Source organism: Salvia hispanica, chromosome 6 (genome assembly GCF_029641045.1).
Source record: "Salvia hispanica isolate PSC_SH4W2 chromosome 6, Shi_PSC_v1, whole genome shotgun sequence".
Taxonomy (NCBI): Eukaryota; Viridiplantae; Streptophyta; class Magnoliopsida; order Lamiales; family Lamiaceae; genus Salvia; species Salvia hispanica.
The window spans coordinates 47,828,960-47,851,105 of record NC_142697.1 but is presented as its reverse complement, the minus strand read 5'-3'; the positions used below and the strand labels follow the sequence as shown (position 1 = coordinate 47,851,105).

General features: G+C 38.1%; 3 protein-coding genes and 1 pseudogene across 3 annotated transcripts; all 4 read right to left on the bottom strand.

Moving 5' to 3' along the window:
- Positions 1-1,256: 1,256 nt before the first annotated feature.
- Positions 1,257-10,357, bottom strand: LOC125185484 (glutamate receptor 2.7-like). Its single transcript, XM_089061835.1, has 5 exons — positions 9,918-10,357; positions 5,768-7,424; positions 5,325-5,633; positions 4,681-5,078; positions 1,257-3,435 (listed from the first exon to the last, which is right to left on the bottom strand). Exons 2-3 carry the CDS (start codon positions 6,986-6,988, stop codon positions 5,406-5,408), a joined length of 1,449 nt encoding a protein of 482 aa, XP_088917961.1. The 5' UTR covers positions 6,989-7,424; positions 9,918-10,357; the 3' UTR covers positions 1,257-3,435; positions 4,681-5,078; positions 5,325-5,405.
- A 3,612-nt stretch (positions 10,358-13,969) lies between these two features.
- LOC148924110 (glutamate receptor 2.7-like) lies at positions 13,970-17,728 on the bottom strand. The gene is made up of 5 exons (XM_089061834.1): positions 17,187-17,728; positions 15,754-17,069; positions 15,347-15,659; positions 14,640-15,049; positions 13,970-14,555 (listed from the first exon to the last, which is right to left on the bottom strand). Exons 1-5 carry the CDS (start codon positions 17,557-17,559, stop codon positions 14,052-14,054), a joined length of 2,916 nt encoding a protein of 971 aa, XP_088917960.1. The 5' UTR covers positions 17,560-17,728; the 3' UTR covers positions 13,970-14,051.
- A 2,381-nt stretch (positions 17,729-20,109) lies between these two features.
- On the bottom strand, positions 20,110-20,766 carry LOC148924109 (putative pectinesterase/pectinesterase inhibitor 46 pseudogene; annotated as a pseudogene).
- A 167-nt stretch (positions 20,767-20,933) lies between these two features.
- LOC148924108 (pectinesterase 2.2-like) lies at positions 20,934-21,838 on the bottom strand. Its single transcript, XM_089061685.1, has 2 exons — positions 21,153-21,838; positions 20,934-20,946 (listed from the first exon to the last, which is right to left on the bottom strand). Exons 1-2 carry the CDS (start codon positions 21,836-21,838, stop codon positions 20,934-20,936), a joined length of 699 nt encoding a protein of 232 aa, XP_088917811.1.
- Positions 21,839-22,146: the final 308 nt, after the last annotated feature.

Here is a 22,146-nt window from a genome sequence, read left to right as displayed (position 1 = left end):
GATCAAATCGCTGATATTTTCACAAAGCCGCTGAGCTTGCAATTCTTCGCGAAGTTGAGAAACAAACTTGGGGTGTGTTCCTTAATATCGCTTGAATTGAGGGGAGGTGTTGAAACTTCTCACGACTTGATGAATGAAGAAACGAGCTCGAGCGAAAAATATGGATGTAATGCAGCACGTGTGGATATTGATCGTGAAGATAAGGAATTCGAAGCAGTTCCACCTCAGCTCATGAATTGGAAAGCTGCTCTGTTGGGCAACTAACAACGTGGGTAAGATGGTGGTTAGAAGAAAGGATGATGGACCATGATCTAGTTAGTTTTAGATTGCACGTTCTGTCAATTACAATAGATGTCTATATATATAGCTTATTTTGTAACTTGTTGATCATTCGAGAAATCATATCAGAAATGCAACTCAAAACTTGCACAATGAAGTTCTTTTGCCTACTTTCCTTTATTGCCATTTTCGTTTTCAAAGTAGGCGACCGGGTTCTCCTTAAGTTGCAGCAGTATAGACAATATTCGGTGGCAAAACCTTTGTCGTCAAAGTTGTCGCGGCGTTTCTATGGGCCATTTGAGGTGTTGGAAAGGATTGGGCAGGTAGCATATCGTTTGAAATTGCCGGAGGGAAGTAGAGTTCACAATGTGTTCCACGTGTGTCTTTTAAAACCGTTTGTGGAGAACACGGCGTGGGGTAAAACAGAGCTTCCAGCGCTGTTTTCGCGGGGTAAACCTGTGGTGCGTCCTGTTAAAATTTTGGACCGTCGCACGGTGTGGCAGAATGGGTCAGCGGTGGAGGAGATGCAGTTGGAGTGGTCTGATGATTCGGGGGAGTCTCCAACATGGGAGCCCGCTGAAATGGTGAAGATGCGTTTTCCATTCCTCCTTGAGGGCAAGGAGAGTTCTAAGAGGGGGGGAGTTGTTACGGGTCACCCCTCAGCGAGGCTAAAGGAGGCAGATCAGCAGCAGGGAGAAGAGATGGACGTGGATACAAACGTGCCGGAGGACCAGACGCCGGCAGTGCCGCCGAGGCGCAAGAGGACTTCGCAGCGGCAATCAAAGTGGCCGTCGCGCTATGCAGATTTTGTGCCTCGTTAGGGAGGCAGCTTTATTTATTTGAGTCTTTTATTTTATTGTAATTGCCTTAATTAGAGTATTTTTAATTAATTATTCGTTGAGTGAACGTTAAGCTCCTTTCCGGGTTTTCTTAGTTGATTCTTTCCCGGATCGTAGGTCGAATCAACCCTAGGGTCCTTAGATATAAATACGTGTGTATTTTATTTCCTCACTCTCAAGAAATAAAATATTTTTACACGCAGCTTTACTTTCTCTTGTGCTCAACGCACAAACCCTAGATTTCGACGCCGGAGTGATCGACGGGCAAAGCTCCCGCGACGTTCGACGCGATTTCGATTGTTGGGGATCCTTATCCTTAACAAACATCTTGAGAGATCTTTCCTTCTTCAACAACCCTTTCTTCAAAGCTAGTTCTTGAGTCCTTCGAGGATTTGTCCTCTCTCTCTCGATCAAAAGCTCCCGCAAGATCGGACAGCTTCTGCTTGATCGGGCCACGAGCTGTTAGAACACTCCGATTCTTGTAGATGAAGATGAACAAAGATATGATCAGGGCCGATAGTGAAGAAAGCCCGGAAATGAGAAAGAGGCCCTTGAAATGATCGAGATCGAGGCGTTTTCCCGCGACGGTAGTTCCATTCCGGCAGCCGCAGTTCACTTGTCCGAACCACTTGTCAGAAATTTCATGCATCTTCCCATTCTCTTTCACTTCCAAGATTTCTCTTGAGACATCTGAGGCTAGTGGCGAATCCTTTTGAAATGCCTGCAAAATTGTTGTCGTGGTCCGCTTTAGTACGGAGAAATAAGAGCATCCACTATAGGTGGACAAGTTTTGGTGGACAACTTTTTTTTTTTGTCCATAGCCCCATTTTATTTGTCCACAGCCCCAAAAAAAAGTGTCCGCAGCAATAGTGGACACTTTTTGGTGGACAACTTTCACTTTATTTTTCTTGTTGTATTTTTTAATTCAATCTACAAATTATCGGACTAAAAATAATTCGAGAAAAACGGCTAGTGCAATAAAATTTAAATTGAAAACTAAATTTTCGTCGCATTAAAGTGAGCGGAAAATTACAACGAAAATTTGATCTACGGAAATCACACATGTTCATGCTACGCCGCCTCCCCTACGTGCCCAAATCTCTTCAATCAAATCGACCTGCAGTTGGTCATGTGCTGTGCTCCGGCGTATATCAGCGAAACGTTGGATCAGATATTCATCACTACGTGGTACACCCGTCTGTATCGGCGCGGAGGCAACACCGTGACTTGTACTTGCACCATCTTCCGGCGCCCAACGTTCTGCAGCAAATCCTTCATCTTCTATTATCATATTGTGCAATATGATACACGCTACCATGATATCTGCGACATCATCTTCGTGCCACACTCGTGCCGGGCAGCGTAGAATGGCCCATCGCGCTTGGAGCACACCAAAAGCTCGCTCCACATCTTTCCTAGCGGCCTCTTGTTTGCGCGCAAAATATTGTCTCTTCGCGCCAGCCGGTTGCCGAAGTGTCTTGACGAATACGGGCCAACGAGGGTATATTCCATCTGCCAAATAGTATCCCCTATGATACTGCGTGCCGTTTGCTACAAAACTGATCTCTGGACCCTCTCCCCAGCACTCATCATTGAAGATAGGCGACGACTGCAGAACGTTGATGTCGTTGTTCGAACCTGCAACACCGAAATATGCATGCCAGATCCGCAAACGGTAGTCAGCAACGGCTTCGAGGATCATCGACGGATGTTTCTGCTTGAAACCGGTAGTGAACTGGCCTTTCCACGCCACCGGGCAGTTTTTCCACTCCCAATGCATGCAATCAATGCTGCCCATCATCCCGGGGAAACTGTGCACCGCACCGTGCATATCTAGCAGTCTCTGGCACTCATCAGGGGTTGGCTTTCGTAGGAACTCCGGACCAAAGACTTGCCGAATGCCCTTACAAAATTGCCGGAGCACAGTTAGACTAGTCGTCTCACCCATCTGTAGGTATTCGTCGAACATATCAGCCGGTCCGGCATAGGCAAGCTGCCTAATTGCAGAGGTGCATTTCTGCAAAGTAGACAGACCGATCCGGCCAGTGCAATCCCTCCGGAGCGTGAAGCACTCGAACCGGTCCGCCAATGTCGTCGCTATATGGGTGAATAGCGGTCGCGACATTCTGAAACGACGACGAAAAATCTCAGCCGGGTAACGAGGCTGATCACTAAAGTAGTCGGCCATAAGCCGCTCCGACATGGTCTCGTGGGATTGTCCGACGATGACGAATCTCACGAGGGATCGCCGCCGCCGCCGCCGCCGCCGCCTCCTCGTCGGCCTCCCTCTGCACCTCTTGAATCAAAGAATCCCATGCTTGATTCCACAAATCATCCATAAATTGAAAAGTTTTTAGAGATAGAAAATTTGGGTAGAGAGTGAAGAAGTGGGTGGAGAGAAGATGAAAATGGAGGAATATTTATAAAAAACATTTATAAATTCGAAATAAAAAAAAAAAAAAAAAAAAAAAAAATGAAAACCGGCGACCGCCGCGGCGGTTTCGCCGTGCAATAGATAGGCGCGGCGGCCGCCGCGTTTCTCTCTCATGAGGCTCGTCCTCGCCGGCTAGCCGGCGCTCCCCCTTCCGCCCCAACAAATTCGTCCGCCCCCGGGGCGGACGCTTCCCCCACTATAGGCCGCCGCGGCGGCGCCGGGAAGGGGGCGGCCGGCGCGCCGCCCCTATAGTGGATGCTCTAATAAGGTTAATATTGTATCGTGTAACATATCGTTTTAGAAAATATCCAAAACTTTCGTTTTCTCTTCAAAAATATCTCCAACTTTTATTTTTAGTTTGATAATATCAAACTTTCAGCATATTCTAAAAAAATGTTTCAATATATAAAATTAGGTGACGAAAAGTTGATTCATCACGTCATTTTGTCTAAAAAGAAAAAAAGAAAAGAAAATTTAAATCTATCGCGGGACTTATATAGTGGGATATTTATAGAAGAAAAAAAATATTGAAAGATAATAATTTTTTATATAGAAAACAAGTACTAATTATTTTATGAAAAAATACATAAGTTTGATAAATAAAAGGAAACAATATTAAATAATGGGCCAAATAATTTAGAAAAAAATACAATATGATCCCATATAACACTTTGAGCCCAAAAAATAAGGACTTGAAGTAGTGGATTGTCAAAACCATTAGGCTTAAGGGAAATTTAAGGATTGGGCCAACTGCCAAGCCTATACCTTAACACAAAGAAATACTCCTACTAAACCTAAAAATACTCAGCCAAAATAAACACTATTAATTCAAAATATATATTTAGGTTAATGATTTTGACACTATGAGAATAAGTGCAATTAGTAGGTTGAAAATTTTCAGGCCGGCCCAAGACTATTGGGTTAAAAAGGAATTTTTTGGGCCAGGATAAGCCCATACCTCAATACTCTGATTAGCCCAAAGTTCTTTCAACCCTTTTCAAGAGTACAATCAAAATTGACACCATGTCAATTTTGAAACCTCTAATCAGTAATTACTAGCAAGCCCGTTATGCCAGCATAGCAAGACGGGCCTACGTTTAAAACGAAACTACAAAAAAAGCGACTTACAAATCCAATCCCCGATTTCCGATAGGTTGGGCCGATCATGGTGTAATTATGGCAATATTTCTTGAGAAATAGCCTATTAGAAGGCAGATTATCAACAATTGCACCAACTCCTCCTTTCCAACCCAATGTGAGGCCTTCATTGTAATCTTCGAACGAGGTGTAGTTTTTGAACTTGGACTTGTCTGATTTAATACCTTCCAAAACTGATCTAATGAAAGGCCCTTCTTTATAGCCAATGTATTCCCCTTTCCTAGTTAGATCGTGGATGTCGGCCGGATCGAGCTGCTGCACCGTCAGCATCGATGTCAGGCTCGCAGTGTAGCTCGATGTCAGAACGAGCACCGCGAACAGCCACACAATCACCATGAATCTCGACAAATTGCTCTTCACTTTCTCCTCTGACATAAAAAATTGTTTCAATTATAATTAATTAGGTCATATACTCCCTCCGTCCAATTAAAAAAATATTTATAATCACTATAAAAATAATTGGACTATTACAATTAAAAATTGGGACCCACTTTATTGGGATAAAATAATATATTGGAAAGTAGTTAGTATAAATAGGAAAAAAGATACTTCATCTTTACTGAAAAATATAAACATTTAGTTAGACAACGAAGGCAGTGAAAAGGAGGACTTACTATGTGCAAAAACGAGCGTCGAGAAAGAGAACCAGAAAATCATCCCGACTTGTTGTAGGGGAGGACCTCGGAACTCGTCGTTTAAACGATGCTCGAGAGCCCAAACGACACAAAGCCAGTGAAGATGAAATATGCCCCAATGGTCAACCAGAGGCCCGTCGTGAGAGGTTTCATGAAAATCCAAGCATTCTTGTCGTCCATGATTGGGACAACCGCAGAAGCTCCGGAATCTAAGTAAGGAATGGTGAAATCAACATATTTTGATCTGTTTGCTGACATGGTTATGCCTGCTACCACTACATCAAAGTTCTGTCCATTGCAACAATAATTTTGGTTAGAAAACATAAATTGCAATAATTCACAAAACACATAGGAAAACTTATCCCAAAAAGGTAGTATCTTATATGAATGAGCTCATTTGGTCTATAAACTCCCAAATTTACCTTGAGGAATACTTGTTCGATAAGGCCATAGTAGTCAAATCCGGTGCTATTTCTGTCGTCGAAGGCAACATACTTGTATTCAACGTAGGGCATCGATCTCATGACTTCTTCGAAAACATCAATGCAAAAGCCACTTGGTGTAACCTTTTTTGTCTTTTCATCTACTTCAACACTAATAAGCCCACTAGTTCTACCCTTTAAAGGAACCCCCACTTTCAACTTCTTTCCCAACCCATTCACATCCCATCCTCGAGGCACCTCGCCCGTTTTCCCTGGCCACACCACGGCTCCAAGCCTCCTCCCAGGATCACCACCATCATCGTCTCCTCCCAGTCTCTTCAAGATCCCATGATCCTCCCTCCAGAATCCAACAGGATTCGCTCCATTGCTTATCACATTCACAATCTCAAACAATGACGGCTGTAGCTCACCATTTTCAATCATGAAATCGCCACTCAGCCCTTTTGACCTATAGTCCCTCATCAAAGGAGCTAGCTTAGGCCCATTATTGGAAATCCCAATTTCTTCCAAATCTGTCTCATTTCCCAATAATACCCCTCTTTCAAAAAGTGGATATGTCACGTCGACACCTTCTACTACTTCCGCTAAAGCAACCATGTTGTCATAAGCCCACAAACCATAAACATTCAGTTTCGGTATTTCAAACTCCAGATTCTCCTCGTAAAACGTCCTCCTCCATCTCGTCTCGAACCCCCTAACCTCACTAGACCTCAAAAAATACGCCCTCACCCCAACCACGCCTTGCATCGCCTCGACACTCTCCCAATCCAACAACCCGGTGATCAAACCGGACACAATCCAGACATACCCCTCCTCCATCATCCCAGCTCCCCTCGCATTTTTGAAGAAACGCGACGCGAGGGACTGCGACATGTGGACGACGAAAACCCGCGTCTGCATCTCCCTCAGCTCTTTCAATTTTTCAAGAATGTCATCCTTGTCAGCAGAAGGAGAGATTGCAGTCATGTTTGAGACAAAGCTGCCGCCTTCCGACAAATACTGAGTGAAGAATGGTAATAATCCGATCTTATGAACAGTGTCTTCGTGGACTAACACGACCTCTCTCCAACCGAAATTCTTGACGATTGCAGCAACTGCTTTGGCTTGGGAAGAAGCGGACCATGATGATCTGATGAAGTATGGCGATTCTTGAGGGGAGAGAGATGGGCTTGTTGCTGGTGAGATTATAGGGACTTTCATTGTAACAGCCCGCCCTCTTAGGGTACAATAAAAGCGGCGGCTGACCCAAAACCGACTCCAAGAAATCAATACATAGGCTAGGGTTTCATTCAAAGAGGACCGACCAAAAGACTTGGAAGAAATATCAGAGTATTCAATGCAACAACTTAACCTAGAAACTTAATTAGGTAATCAAAAGGAAGTTTCATAAATCAACGATCAAAACTTAAGAGTACGACATAGGTTTCAAGAATAAAGCCATGAGAAGAGTATAAGGCCTCGAAAACGAAGAAGAGTGCCAATCAACCGAATCAATATCAGAGTATCAAAACTTAGCGGAAAACGACCAAGAGAAAAGCATAGCTATGTATGGTGACACAACTACACTTAGAGTTCAACATATCCATATTCATTAATTAAGCTGCTCAACACCCGCCACCGCTCGTCATCATTCAACCTGCACATAGGAAAAACACATGCAGGGCTGAGTATTTTGAAATACTCAGTGAGCTCGTTGCCAAAACATTTTATTCAAAAAGTTATGCCACCCTTACCAAGTGAACTCGAGTTTTAAGCAGTTATAAAGAATATCACGAGTATCACAAAATATTTTCCATAGACTGGCCAGTCAAAACAACTCCCCATTTTCTCATCAAATTCCACAATCACATATCACAATCTTTCCATGGTGCGACGAAAGCGTGGCCACGCTTTTCGCCCACGAGACCGGCCAACTAGCTAGGACGGCTCCCGATCCCCTCGTGTACACAGCCTGGTAGGGTTTGCGGCCCATACTCAGACCCGAATTCGTATATCATATCCATAGCCCTATAGCCCAATGGAGCGAACTCACAAAGTAGGCATCAGGCACACAATCTCACAATAAAACAAACATAGGCATGGCATAACAGTTAAACTACCCTTATAGCTCCGATAATTATTTTTGACAAAATAAAAGAGAGTTTTTTAGAGTAAAGCCCACCTCGACTGATTAGATTTCAAGTAGTTTCCCTTTTCCGTTATCTGGCTTCGCAACCGAGGTTTCACCTTTAAATTCACATAGGCACATATTCACAAATTAGGTTCAATTATAACTCTTAACTTATGCATGTCTCGTTACTTCCCTCTTTCCCATCGATTCATCTTAATCTTCATAACTTATTAATTTCAAGTCACATTCATCATGAATTACTAATTTCAAGTCACGCTTATCATACATACATATATTCCTTAGCATCTCAACCCTAGATCTATCATCATATGTCATACAAAAGTATTTAGCCATCAAGCACACACTACACAACACACACTTTAACACACACACCCACACGCATAACACACACACGGCACACACACCTCACACACTCTCGGCACACACACACACACATGTTCCCATATCCCTTCCTATCCCTTTTTCACTCAATTAATATGCATGAAGGCTCAAGAATACCGATTAAATCGGTTGGAAGAAAAAGAAAAGAAGAGGTAGAAGAAGAACAAACATGGCTCTTAAACAAAAATACCTTTTTAGAGAAAATCAATCGGTAGAAACAAAGTAGAGTCTTGGTTCTTCAATATCCTCGGATTAAACTTCGATTTCTTCTCAAAAGATGAAGGATTTATGGAGTAAAGTGGAAGAAAATTGAGAGAGTGTAGGGGAGGGAGTTTTCGAAAATATGGGGCTAGGGCTGGGGTTTTTGGTTCTTATTTATAGAGTCCAATGAGATCTTTAGGTAATAAGAATAGAATATTTGGTAAGATCTTTTGCCTTATAAATAAATAGAATAAAATAATATTGTGAAGTAGGGAAGAAGAATTAACAAAAATAGAGTATGGTAATATTCTCAAATTTTTGAAAATATGGCTAGGGGATTATTCATGGTTTTGTTTTTGGTATATTTTCCAAGTAGAATAAAATATCATGGAGTAAAATAAAAATAAAAGTTCTCCCCCCTTGCACTAGCAATAGGCGTGTACTATAGGCCCTAAATAAGGCATGAATTTGCCAAATATTAATTAGAACAAGGTAAGGCAAGATCTCTTGAAGTATGGAAAGATTGGGTAGAATAATTAAATTCTAGGTATGGAAAGAAATCAAACAAAGGATTAACTATAGTAAAATAATTCTTTCCTTCCCATAATTAAGTGATTTTCGAAAATCACTAAGGTAACAAGGGGCTCGATTTTTTTTCTCAAGAAGAATAAGGAATAATTGGGACTTGGATTTAATTGGAAAATATCCCAAGAATTAAATTAAATCCGAAAAAATAGAATTCCCTCTTTACAAAACAAGGGGGTTCGAAAATATCAACAAGAATTAGGGTGACAAGTATTTATGGAAATTTTCTCTAATATTCTCACTCACCATTAGATAATTAATTTACCACATAAATTCACAAATTAATAAATCACATGCCACATCATTAAATCAATAAGTTTGACTTTTCAAACTTTCCACACAAACCCTAGACTCAAATCAATCATATCACCTCGTGAAATAAATGCATTCTCGATTCCACGTCATCAACATTTAATTCTAGGGTTCTAAAATTAGGGTTCTAAATTCCGAGATGTTGCTATTTTGTTGCTATTTTGTTTTTTTATGGGTGACCTTGTCACTGGAAGTAGTCCAAGGTTCTGACATGGTATATCCACTAATATGGAACAAGCAAATATAGCATATATATATATATATATATATATATATATATATATATATATATATATACTTGCAATAACTAAAGCAATTAAATTTGTACTTAAGTAATTAAAATATTGCAACCAACTTTCTAGGAGTAATTAAAATATTGCAATCCACATCATTTGAAAGAAATTAGTATAAAAAATCCAACTTATATATGCGTTATTGACTATAATAAGTTCGGTCAAAGGTAACTATTTAACATATTGCAACTTCTATAATAAAAAGGACATGATTATTTGGACTTACCTGCAGATGTTGCAGCAACAACATCAGTTTTTGAATCTCTAAAATGAGGCTCTATCATTGTGTTGTAGCTTCTGTTGGAGTAGAAATCTCCAATGGCCATTGTAATGCAAGATTTTAGTATTTTTCCGATAGTAGTGTTGAGATCAAGAATGACCCCGACATCAACTTTTACTACAGGCGAGTTAAAACCACTCGACTGGGTAAAATAAAAACTTTGAAAGATAAGAAAATACAAAAACCATAGTTTCAAATTTTGCATAATAGGAGAATGCATTGCTATGAATTTTAGTATAGTAGTAGTATATAACTCTTTGGAAGAGGAATGGTGTGACATTTGGTATGTGAATTTCAAGTATTGAAAGATATAAATAGCAACTCTATCATGTAAATTTCTAGGATATTTGTATACAAATTTGAGTATATTCTAGACCATTTTCAAATTTTCAAAAGAATCCAAATTCAAGACTGTGAAGTGATAGACGCTATGCAAATTTAATTTGAAGGAAGCAAATTTATGACTAGATAGGATGTCAATGTATATTGTATAGTTGGACAATGAAAGATAGACGCTATGCAAATTTAATTTGAAGGAATCAAATTTATGACTAGATAGGATGTCAATGTATATTGTATAGTTGGACAATGAAAGTTTGTTGAATTATTGTTATTTTCTTATGTTTGAATGAATCCAATTTCATGACTAGGGAAGTCAAGTATGCATAATTCTTTGTAATATGTAAATTTCTTGATGTTTGTCATGTACAGGTCAATAAGATGAATTAGCAAGTAAGTTGCTAAATGCTAAGCTTCTACTTTGATGTACTATTATTTTAATAGAGTGCTTCACTATCAATTAGTTGGCATTTCATAATTTACTCAAGTACCTAAAATGGTTCGTTATTAGGCTTATATTGCGCAAAGGTAATTTCTGTCACAATTTTAATTTTTTAAAATACAAGATCATTCTCCCATTTATACCATAAAATATACTAAAGTAGTGTTCGGTTTCCTAGATAAAATAGTACACTAAGATACAATTTAGGATAAAGTTGTGAGATTATTTTAGTTATAAGGGGTTAGCTATGACTAATTATTTCATGATTATCTATCTATGATTGAATTGTCTCATGAACCAAACACACTACATATTTAATCTCGGGATATAATCTTGCAAACTGAACACCCCCTTAGAAATATATTTGTTAGGGGAAATAAAAAAATATACAATAATTACGGACATCTTAGATATATTTTTTATGTAATTACCCAATATAGGAGTTATTCTGGAAATAAGAATAAGTACTAACATTCCCAAATATTTTGGAGTCTATAAATCGAGTATTACTTGGTCAATATTAACTTTCTATGTAGAATTGTTTCCATATATATAGGTAATAGGATTGTCAAACAAATTGACGAATATATTACTAACATTTGTCTAATTATTCTAGAATAAGAATCTGATTCCATTCAGTTAATGTTACTTGTCCTATATAGTAGGAGTAGTATTAAAATATCTACATTTGTTTGCCAAAGAAGTTGATGGAAATTCTACTTAAAAACATTAAATATTGTTACTTCATGTGGACAAGTGAGGGGCTGATTTTGCTTGACTTAAAAATCATTGGTCATGTGTTCCTTTTCATTTCATTTTCATTTTGAAAAGTTCATTGTTTTTGCTAATGAAGAATGCTATCACTACTCTTTAATGACTAAAAATTTAGTGGTTAATCTTCGTCGAGGTGTCAATCCTATTTAATATACTCTATTAATAGAGATTTGACAATTGGAAAATATATATAGTCATGTTACCAACTAGATATATAAACAATGGAAACATTATATTATATGGAAAGTTTCTTCAAATTCCATGTATAATAAATACTCCACTACATATGAAAGAGATATTCATTATTCTATTTATTTAAATAATTAATCATCATCACAATTATTGCCAAGTCAATTTATACGTAAATATACAAAAATGGTAACTTTATATTAGAACATTATTTGTTTTATTTTATTATGAAATCATGGTTATATTTCATGTATTAACTATTATCAATTAACTTCCATAAATAACATTTAAATTTAAAATTATAAAAAACTAAATCTACTAGTATAATAAAAGTAACAGTGATCCCCAATTAAAAAATTTAATCTTATCAAAGTTAACTGATAATAGTTAATACATGAAATATAACCATGATTTCATAATAAAATAAAATAAATAATGTTCTAATATAAAGTTATCATTTTTGTATATTTACATATATAAATTGACTTGACAATAATTGTGATGGTGATTAATTATTTAAATAAATAGAATAAAGAATTTCTCTTTCATATATAGTGTATTTATTATACATGTAATTTGAAGAAACTTTCCATATAATTTAATGTTTCCATTGTTTATATATCTAGTTAGAAACATGACTATATGTATTTTCCACTTGTCAAATCTCTATTAGTAGGGCATACCAAATAGGATTGACACCTTTGTGAGAATTGACCACTAAATTTTTACTCACTCTTTAATATGATAATATGTTCTTAATCATACTCCTTCCTTTTATAAAAATAATGATATTTTAATTTTGAGATATCCCATGAAAATATCTTATTTTATTTTTGGTAACTTTTTCTCTCTAATAAGATACATTCCATTCTCTACTAATAATACTATAATTACTTTTTTTCTTTCTATCTCTCTCTTACTTTACCGAATGTGCATTAATTCTCGTGTCATTTCAAATGTCCATATTTTTTGGGAAGAAGGTGTATAATTTTGTTAGTATTGGATGATACGAGATTTAATAGTACCAAATTAATAAAATAAAAAAGAATAAAAATAATAATTAAAATATTATTTGTAGAATAAAGAACTTATATAAAAATTTATCATAAACAAATAGAAAATTAATTTTAGTGGATAGATAGAATTGAAAATAAAAATGAAATGTGGACATAATTATCCTGCGAAAAGTTATAAACTTGTCGGTAAACGTTGTCCCTCAAATGGCCTATTTTGGGTGTAAATGGGCTGCTAACTGGACCAGTCAATATATAAAGAAAAAATGATATGCTTCGTGTTCCAATGCTTATAGCACTTTTATTTAAAATTAAGATCAAATTTCCATTCTTAGATTTTAAAATGAGTGAATGAGATTAAATCTTACGAATCTCAATAAATAGTAATAAAATATCAACAAAAGGCCAATATTGTTATTATGTTATCATATACTTTTGTGAATGTTTTTTTGTATCAACATAGTGTATTTACAAATATCAATAATAGGACATAAGAATATCAACACTAGTACAAAAAAATATCAACACATATTTATTGAGATTTTTTGATATATTTGTTGATAAAAATTTAGTTATCAACATTTACGAAAACTAAAATAAAAAATGTCAAATTTCATCATCCGAATGTCGTCGGAACATATACAATTGACATCTCGTTGGAATCCATTTAAAATATTCTTTAATTTGATATATTTTTTGCGAAAAAATAATTTAAATCGAGAGAATTAATATGAAGATAAAATGACACCACACGAACACCCACACGATCACCACGAATCTTGTCAAGTCCCTCCTCAGTTTCTCCCCTGTCATAACAAGGCTGTTAATTGTTATAAATGGCACATGCAAAAGAGTTAATATGATAAATGACACCAAGAGCACACGAAGACAACCAAAATATGCACCGGATAATATGCCTTGGATCTAAACATAACCTTCCAAAAATCATAAATTCAAGAACTGGTCAGAGCTGTCACATATGCTTTTTTCCAAAGCAGATTTTAGAATGCTGTTTGTTAAATACTCTAAATCCTGTCCCACATCGACTTGGTGATGATCCAATCTAATCTATATAAGTGTGGATAACTCTCCCCCTTATGAGGCCTTTTAAGGGGTGAGTGGCTCATTTCTAATACTGTTTGCATCTGTTGATGATCATGATCGTCTGTGTTGATCAATCAGACGGTTATATTGCAACTACAGCAAAGTTTCAGAGTTTTCTCAAAGGCTTGAATCTAAGCTTTATACAAAAGAACACAATCTTATATATATTCTTATTGCAGAAGCTGCAGTGTCAACAATTAAACTAGAAACTATATATGGTCATGAATTAGCCTCCTGTGGTAATGGGATAACAGTGATTTCTACTTCATCTTCATCTTGTGACACCGTCCCTTCTTGATCTTGATCACATGGATCGCTCATGGCTGGATTTGCTGCTGTTGAAACTCCGACTGCACCATCAGGACTCTGTGTGTCCATTGATGATGACGACACAACTTTCTCCTTCGAAAAAATCCTAACAAGCCAGAGAAGCATTTCCTTCCTTGAAGCGGTAGATTCTAATACACACTGATTTTCGTACAAGAAATAGGACAGGTATACAGCTAGAGCTAGTATTGATGACACCCCGGCAATGAGGAATAGCCCCTTAAAACTGTCAAGATCGAGGCCTTGTGAGGCCTTCAGAGCTCCATCCATGTTGGGGCAAACTTTTGCATCTCCAAGCCATTTCTTTGCCATCCTCACCATCAATTCCTTGTCCTCCTTCATTCTCAAGATCTCGCGTGAAACATCAAAAACTAGCGGTGAACCCTTTGGAAATGCCTGCAGTTATTCAAAAATATACTACTACTTACCACTTACTAGTTCAACAATCTCAAGAAAACTTATGAAAGAAAAGAGACTTACGAATCCAAGGCCAGATGTCGGATATGGTGGACCAATCATGATATACTTGTCGCAGTACTTGGAGAGGAGCAGGCGAATGTAGGGGAGTTCATCAATAATCGCACCTACTCCTCCGTTTTTGCTCCCCTTGGAGAGTGCTTCATGGAATTGTTCCAAAGTGCTATAGTTTTTTAGGCTAGAGGATTCAAGAATGCGGTTGTTTGTCAAGAATTCATGAACGAATGAGCCCGTTTGGTAGCCAACATACTCTCCATTCTTTATCAAGTCATCAATATCGTTGATTTTAGGTTGCAGTTGATCTACTGTTAGCATGGACGCCAAGTTTGCAGTGTAACTTGACGTCAAAACAAGCACAACGAACATCCACACAATCACCACGAATCTTGTCAAGTTGCTCCTCAGTTTCTCCCCTGTCATAACAAGGCTGTTAATTGTTATAAATGGCGCATGCAAAAGAAACAATAAATGAAGATAAAACGGCACCAAGATTTAACACGGGAAAACCCAAGACGACCAAAATATGCACCAGGTATAAGGGGTCACAACATCAACAATGACTTCACCTTAATTCTGATTGCTATATCCCTAATCAGGCCCCTCAACAAAGGGGTAAGGATCACAAATTAATAAGGCGAATTTCATTAAGCAGACAGAAGAAAAAATGAATCTTTTTAAGGACTAGAAAGTATGAAGAATTATTGACTTACTTTGCGCAAAAACAAGCGTTGAGAATGAGAACCAGAACGCCATCCCAACTTGCTCCCTAGGTGGACCCTGGAATGCTTTGTTCACGCGATGCTCAAGGACCCAAACGACAAACCCAGTGAAGACAAAGAACGCCCCAACTGTTAGCCAGAGCCTAGTTTTCAGAGGTTTCATAAATATCCAAGCATCCTTCCTCTCGTTGGGCTTGACTGGGACAACAACGGCAACTCCAGATTCTGAGTAAGGAAATGTGAAATCTACTTGCTCGGATCTTCTGGCTGTGACCGTTACATCTCCCACCACTGCATCAAAACCCTGTTGTTGTTGCGGAAGAACTTTTAGTAAGTTTAATCTTCAAGTAACTAGAGAATGAAGTAACAACAAATACATCAAATGCTTCTACTTTTACCTTTTCCTCTAATTTGTGAACAAGTTCATCATAACCTTCCCCTTCTGTGTCGAATGGAACATATTCGACTGAGGCTTGATATTGCATTTTATTCCGTACCTCATTAAAAACATCAATGCAAAAGCCAGTTGCTTCAACAACACCTGTTTCGTTATTTGTTTCAACTTTGACAAATTCATCGAAACCATCATTTGCCGGAACTCCAACTCTTAAACTCTTCCCACTTATAGGAATTTCCCAACCTTTTGGCACTTTAGTCTCTTTGCCTGGCCATACAATAGGATCAAGATTTTCCTTTTCTATTGAGCAATCATCATCTGGCTTAAGTTCCTTCGAAATTCCACATTTTCTGGTCCAGAATCCAACTGTGATTTCTTTTCCGCGATTCACATTAACTATATCAAATGCAGACGGCTGCAGTTGCCCGTTACTTATGCTGAAATCGCCACTCAGCCCTTTGGACGTGTGGTTTTTGATCAAACCAACTAGTGATGGTCCAGCCAATGAAACTCCTATTCCTTCCAAATCTGTCATATTTCCTTGGCGGGCTGATCTGATGAACTGCGGGGATGTCACACCAACTCGTTCGATTGCCTCTGCCAAAGCTGTTGTCATGTCATAAGCCCACAAACCAAAAACATTGAGTTTTGCTCCGTACAAGTCCCTATTCTCCTCATGAAACCTCTTGCTCCATCTCTTCTCGAAGTTCACAAGATCATTTGATTCTGGAACATAAGCCTTCACACCTAGTACACCTTGCATAGCCTCCATAGTCTTCGAATCCATAGAAACCAAGAGACTGGTCAGCACGTCAGAAATCAACCAAGCATACCCCTTGTCCATCATCCTTGCTTCCTTCGCCGCCTTGAAGAAAAGGGATGCAAGGCCTTGAAGCATATGAACCACAAACACCCTTGTCTGCATCTTCATCAACTTCAAGAGTTCCACACGGATTTGATCCTCAGTGGCATCAGATGGAATACCACTTTGATGCGACACCAAAGCATTTCCCTTTAGCAGATCCACAGTCAAATAGGGTAATAATCCTCTTCCGCAACTGCTATCCTCGTACACAATAACAACCTCCCTCCAACCGAATTTCTTCACAATTGCTACGATTGCTTTGACCTGCGAAGAGGCACACCATGCTGATCTTGTGAAGTACGGTGACTGTTTAGGCGATAGAGATGGGCTTGTTGCTGGAGATATTATTGGAACCTTCACTTTGTCACCAATATCTATCACGAAGTCTGCTTGAACGGATTTTGGTGGCCCGAGTATCGCCATCACCTGAGCCTTCTTCAACAAATCTATAGCTGCAAATCGAATCCAAACCAGAATTTAGAAGCTTTCCCAACTATGCTTTATGCAAGTGAACATTATCTACAATATTCTACTAGACAGTAAAAGGATCTAACGGAGAGTAAGTATACCTGCAGAAGCTGCAGTAACAACATCACTCCTCGAGTCTCTGAAATGAGGCTCGATCATGGTGTTGTAATTGCGGTTGGAGTAGAAATCTTCGATCGCCATAGAGATGCAAGTCTTGCATATCTTTCCAAGAGGAGTGTCAAGATCAAGAACCACTCCTACATTAGCCTTTGCAGCCGTTGCATTGAAACCAGTCGAGTGGCCAACGCAAAAGCACAAAAACAGAAGCATATGCAACCAAAAGAAGTGTGGAACCTGCATTTGTAACAGCATATGCAAACAAAGAAAGCTATTGAAAAAAAAAAGAGTAGAAGGAAAGAAAGCCGAAGCTACGGTTATATACAGATTGTATTCAGCAAGTAAATTTCCAAACATTTAACAATTGACAGACCTAGGAACAGTTTAGTAAGTAATCACATTAAAACGCGTATTACTAAATCTAAGATGATTGTAAAACAAAAAAAAAGTCTACGATAATATAGACAAATAGGTAGTTCAAATGTGGAATTTGCAACCGCCATAACTCAAGTGACTTTGACCAATTCTTATATGAATTCATTCAATTCGATGCATGTTTGATCTTTTATACCAGAAGCAATTCCTCAAGAAGTTATCATTGTTGGAGTTGATGTGTGTTGGATATTTTAGTGTAATTGGATTAACTTGATTATCGGTTATTGTTATAATGATACATCATTTAAGTATGGAGCTGCGGAGTGCACGCTTATTTGAATTCATTATGATGTTAGGGGTGAAGCCCCTAAACAGATGAACGGGGCAGCGCCCCCGGGTAGCGGGGTCCAAGGGGCGGCAGCCCTAGCGGGGCAACGAAGTTGCTGTTTCAGAAATTCATCCAAAAATGTAATATCTGAAAATCGAAGGACTAATTTGCAATTTCGAAAACCTTTGAAAATTAGTTATTTTCGGTTAATTTTTCCCAACGGATGCACTGTTTCGTCAGCAGCTGCACCTGTTCGTCTTCTTCATAATCTGATCAATTCTTCTGGTTCTGAATCTTGAATATACATATGAATTTTCTGCATACTCTGAATTTTATCCGATCAAATAACTTTGGTAGAACCACCGAAATTGATTTGATCTGAAAGTGTTTATCACGACTTTCAGATATCCGTTTTTCTGTTCTATATATATTAAATCTCTCATTCGTTGCAGAAAATGAAACATAGAGAATATGAAGAAAGGAAATGGACAGCTCAGCTGCTCAGGCAAAATATATGCTGTTAATAGTCAATATTTGACTATATAGTAAACTATTTTTTTACTATTTAATGGTAACTTTATATGATTAATAAATGAAGGTGGCCCCACAAAGTCGATTGGAGTGACTTAATCTTCGAGTAACTGTATAAAATAAGTTTTATTATAATCAATTAAATTTTATTGGTACTACTATAAAGTCAAGCTTACAAGAAAAGGTCAAATTGTCATTTAAAACTCACAAATTTCCCTTTTATTTCGTAATCGTCTTGTGAGAAAATTCCCAGGGCTTGCGTGCATTAATTTGAATGTGACGGCGGGTACGTGTATAAGTATATTAGGATGACTAACATTTTAGTCAATTTCATAACTTTAAAACTGAATATAAAATAAAATAAAAATTATAAAATCATAACTTTTTAATTACTGCATTACTAGTATCTTATACTCCCTCCGTCCCAGTTTAAATAAAACATTTTGCTATAAAAGTCTGTCCCGATTTAAGAGTCACATTTAGAATTTTTCATATTTGGTTATACAATTTTACCCATTGTTCATCAAAATTATATCAAAATGTCATTATCTACATTAAAATAAACCAAACAAAAATAAAAAACCAAAAAGTCAAAAAGGGACTCACCTTCAACCAACTCACTTCATTTATTACACACTCCATCATCTCACTTCATTTATTACACACTCTACCAATTTCTTAAAATTCGTGTCATAATTAAATGACACTCCTAATATGGGATGGAGGGAGTAATAGCCAAAAAGTAAAATTGAAATGAATAAATCAATAATAGTATATGACAATAAAAATACATTATTTGTTTACCAAGCTCATGATCAAAATTCTAAATTCTAGGACGTTTGAAGTGGAAAAAAAAAATGCGAAAATAAGATTTATTATTATCTACCTAAGAATTTTATAGATAACAAAAGTGGGCTTTGGGCCACATAGGCAAACTTATGGGCTTGGGTTTTATAGTAGAGCTACAAGTCTAACTTGTTAGGCCGACATTCCAAATTTGTTTATAGAGTACTTATTTAAATAATCAAATTTTTTTAGCTAAAATACCCAAAAATAACACAAGTTTTTAAAATTATAATCATTGTTATAAATGTTGTTTTTAAATGTCTCATATTGCCATTAACTAAATTATGGAAAAGTATTAGTCTTACGTCTAAAAAACTTATTGAGACACAAAAGAATGAAGGTTTGGTGTAAAACCTAGAGTGAATAATTGAATAGAAGAAGATAATTGAGGAAAATATGCTACCAGAGACGGGAAAAAGGAAAAAAAAGATCTGTGATGACTTGGACAAGACTCTCAAAATAAGGCATATATATTACTCCCTCCGTCCCGCTTTGGCAGTCCCATTGACTTTTCTGCCCTCTTTTTGTAAAAATGATAAAAAATAGTTAAAGTGGAGAAATGGTAAAGTAAGAGAGACAATAATGTATATAAGACTCTTCTCTATATTATTCTCTCACTTAATTTACCATTTCTCCACTTTAACTATTTTTTATCATTTTTTACAAAAAGAGGACAGAAAAGTCAATGGGACTGCTAAAGCGGGACGGAGGGAGTACTAAGGAACGACAAATTGTAATAGTAAAATTGAATGAAAAATACAAATAATAAAAATGAGAATTTATTTATTCGATAATTATGCATAAATAGAGAAGTGAAGTGAATCAAATTAAAGAGCCAAATCATAGGGGACTTGTGTTGGCAGCAGCCAATTGTTCCTTTGTAGTATAAAAGAGGCGACCGTGAACCCGGTCGCCTCGGCATAGCTAAGATTCTTCCTGACTCCTTTCCAGTCCACCCGACCCCCCGTCCGCGCACCCGGCCCTGTGTTTGAATACTCTGCTAGGAAAACCGTGTCGTTCCGCGTAGATTCAGCCGCTTTCCAGGGAAACCATCCCTTCAGATCGATCAATCGAGACATATTATTCTGCATGAAGACGACGGTTGCATATGGCTTCCACGGCCGCCCGAGGAAGTTGCTGACACCTCTGAGGTCTTGCGATGCTCGGATGGTGCTGCTTTGCACCACGATCCCCGTGCGACATAGCCTGTCTATCTTGCCCTGGGGAGTGATCGCGTTCTGTTGGCCCCGGAGTGGCTTTCTCACCAAGATGCTGCTCCTTTGTACCACCATGGCCGCGTCCCCGAAGATGAAGTCGATCGTGCCCGATATTTGGCACTCACGGTAGAACTGACGGTTCACGTGCGCGTACAGGGTGTCTTGGTAGCCGTTGAAGCTGCACCGGTAGAACACAGACCGCTCTGAGTCCGAGACGAGGGCCACCGCTTGTTGCTTCATTGCTCCGGCCGTGTTGGTGAATGTCATGTCTCTGGCTATGAATCCCTGTCCTTGCACAGCTGATCACAAATTATTCAAATTAGGGTTAGGGTTAGGGTTTCGGTCAAATTAGGGTTAGGGTTTGGATCAAATTAGGGTTAGGGTTAAAAAAGAAATTCACATCTAATTAATTAATTGAAGAAAAAGAATTACAACTACATACGCCCTCTGTCCCATTAGAAATGAAACGTTTCTAAAAATGGAAATAATACTCTCTTACATTTTTTTCGTCTTACTTTACTCTCTCTTCATTAACTCACAAAATAACACTACAAAAAATCTTTACTCTCTCTTCATTAACTCACAAAATAATACTACCTAAAATCTTGTGCCGAAAAGCAAATGTTGCATATTTAATGAGACAGAGGGAATACTTACTAAATGTGGCGGTGTCATAAGTCTGAGATCCAGCACCATGGCTCAAATTGTAGGAGATTATGGTTTTGTCAATCCCATCCCCAAACATCATCACATTCCATCTATCTGAATCAATCTTCACCTTTTCTACATAAACCCCACTCTTCACATAAATCACAAACCTCGTCTTGCTATATCGTGGCGCGTCCTTGACAGCTTCCGCTACCATCCTATACTTCCCGGATCCATCTTTGGCCACCACAACGTCGGCACGGATCATCCTGGAATCCGCCTGCAGAAGAAACCTGTCCCTGTCACCATCAGACACCCAACCCGGATATTCGTCTTCAGGATTCAAAACATCATCATCACTTGTAATAGTACTGGCCATCATTTTGATGGCGACTCTGTTGAGATCAATGATGTACTCCAGTTTTTTGTGCACGGCTTCGAACATCACCCGGGGTTGGTCCGCGAACCCGTCCACGCACGTCTGCAGAGTGGTGCCTGCAGCGCATGTTGAGGACAACGCTCCTCCCTCGTCGTCTGAGGTAAGGGATCTGTTGAGGTTGTCCATCGCCAGGGGGAGAAGCTCTTGGCAACATTTCAGTGTGGATAACCCCAGTTTGTTGTCTGCATCAATCATCCTACTTAGTTCTCCCTTCTCACTGAAGTAAGAGATTGATGATGCAATTTCTTGCATAGTTAGTTCATTCAATCTCTTGCTTCCTAATAGGAACCAAGTTCCCAATCCGATCAATTAGAGCAAATATGGAAGAACGAATAGATAAACAACCTAAATGAAGGAAGTAAAGTAGCCAAGGGTTTCGAGAAGAAGAAGTATTTTATTCCTTGTTTCTCGATGACTCAATCTATGGGAATTCTATAATTTATAGAATTCCCCCTGCTTGATTCGGACTTACGACTCGGGAAAGAATCAAGAAGAAAACCCGAGAAGATTTGACTCTATCTAATCTAAACAACTGAGCGAAAAATAGGAAACAAATCTTA

Bases quoted from the DNA above. Each gene is read 5' to 3' on its own strand.
- LOC125185484 (XM_089061835.1), bottom strand. From the start codon at position 6,988: ATGAAAGTCCCTATAATCTCACCAGCAACAAGCCCATCTCTCTCCCCT. The intron at 5,634-5,767 runs GTAAATTTGGGA...TGCAATGGACAG, and splicing joins TCGAACAAGTATTCCTCAAG to AACTTTGATGTAGTGGTAGC.
- LOC148924110 (XM_089061834.1), bottom strand. From the start codon at position 17,559: ATGTTTGGAAATTTACTTGCTGAATACAATCTGTATATAACCGTAGCT. The intron at 17,070-17,186 runs GTATACTTACTC...TTCGATTTGCAG, and splicing joins TGTTACTGCAGCTTCTGCAG to CTATAGATTTGTTGAAGAAG. The intron at 15,050-15,346 runs GTAAGTCAATAA...TTGTTATGACAG, and splicing joins AACGCTTGTTTTTGCGCAAA to GGGAGAAACTGAGGAGCAAC.
- LOC148924108 (XM_089061685.1), bottom strand. From the start codon at position 21,838: ATGCAAGAAATTGCATCATCAATCTCTTACTTCAGTGAGAAGGGAGAA.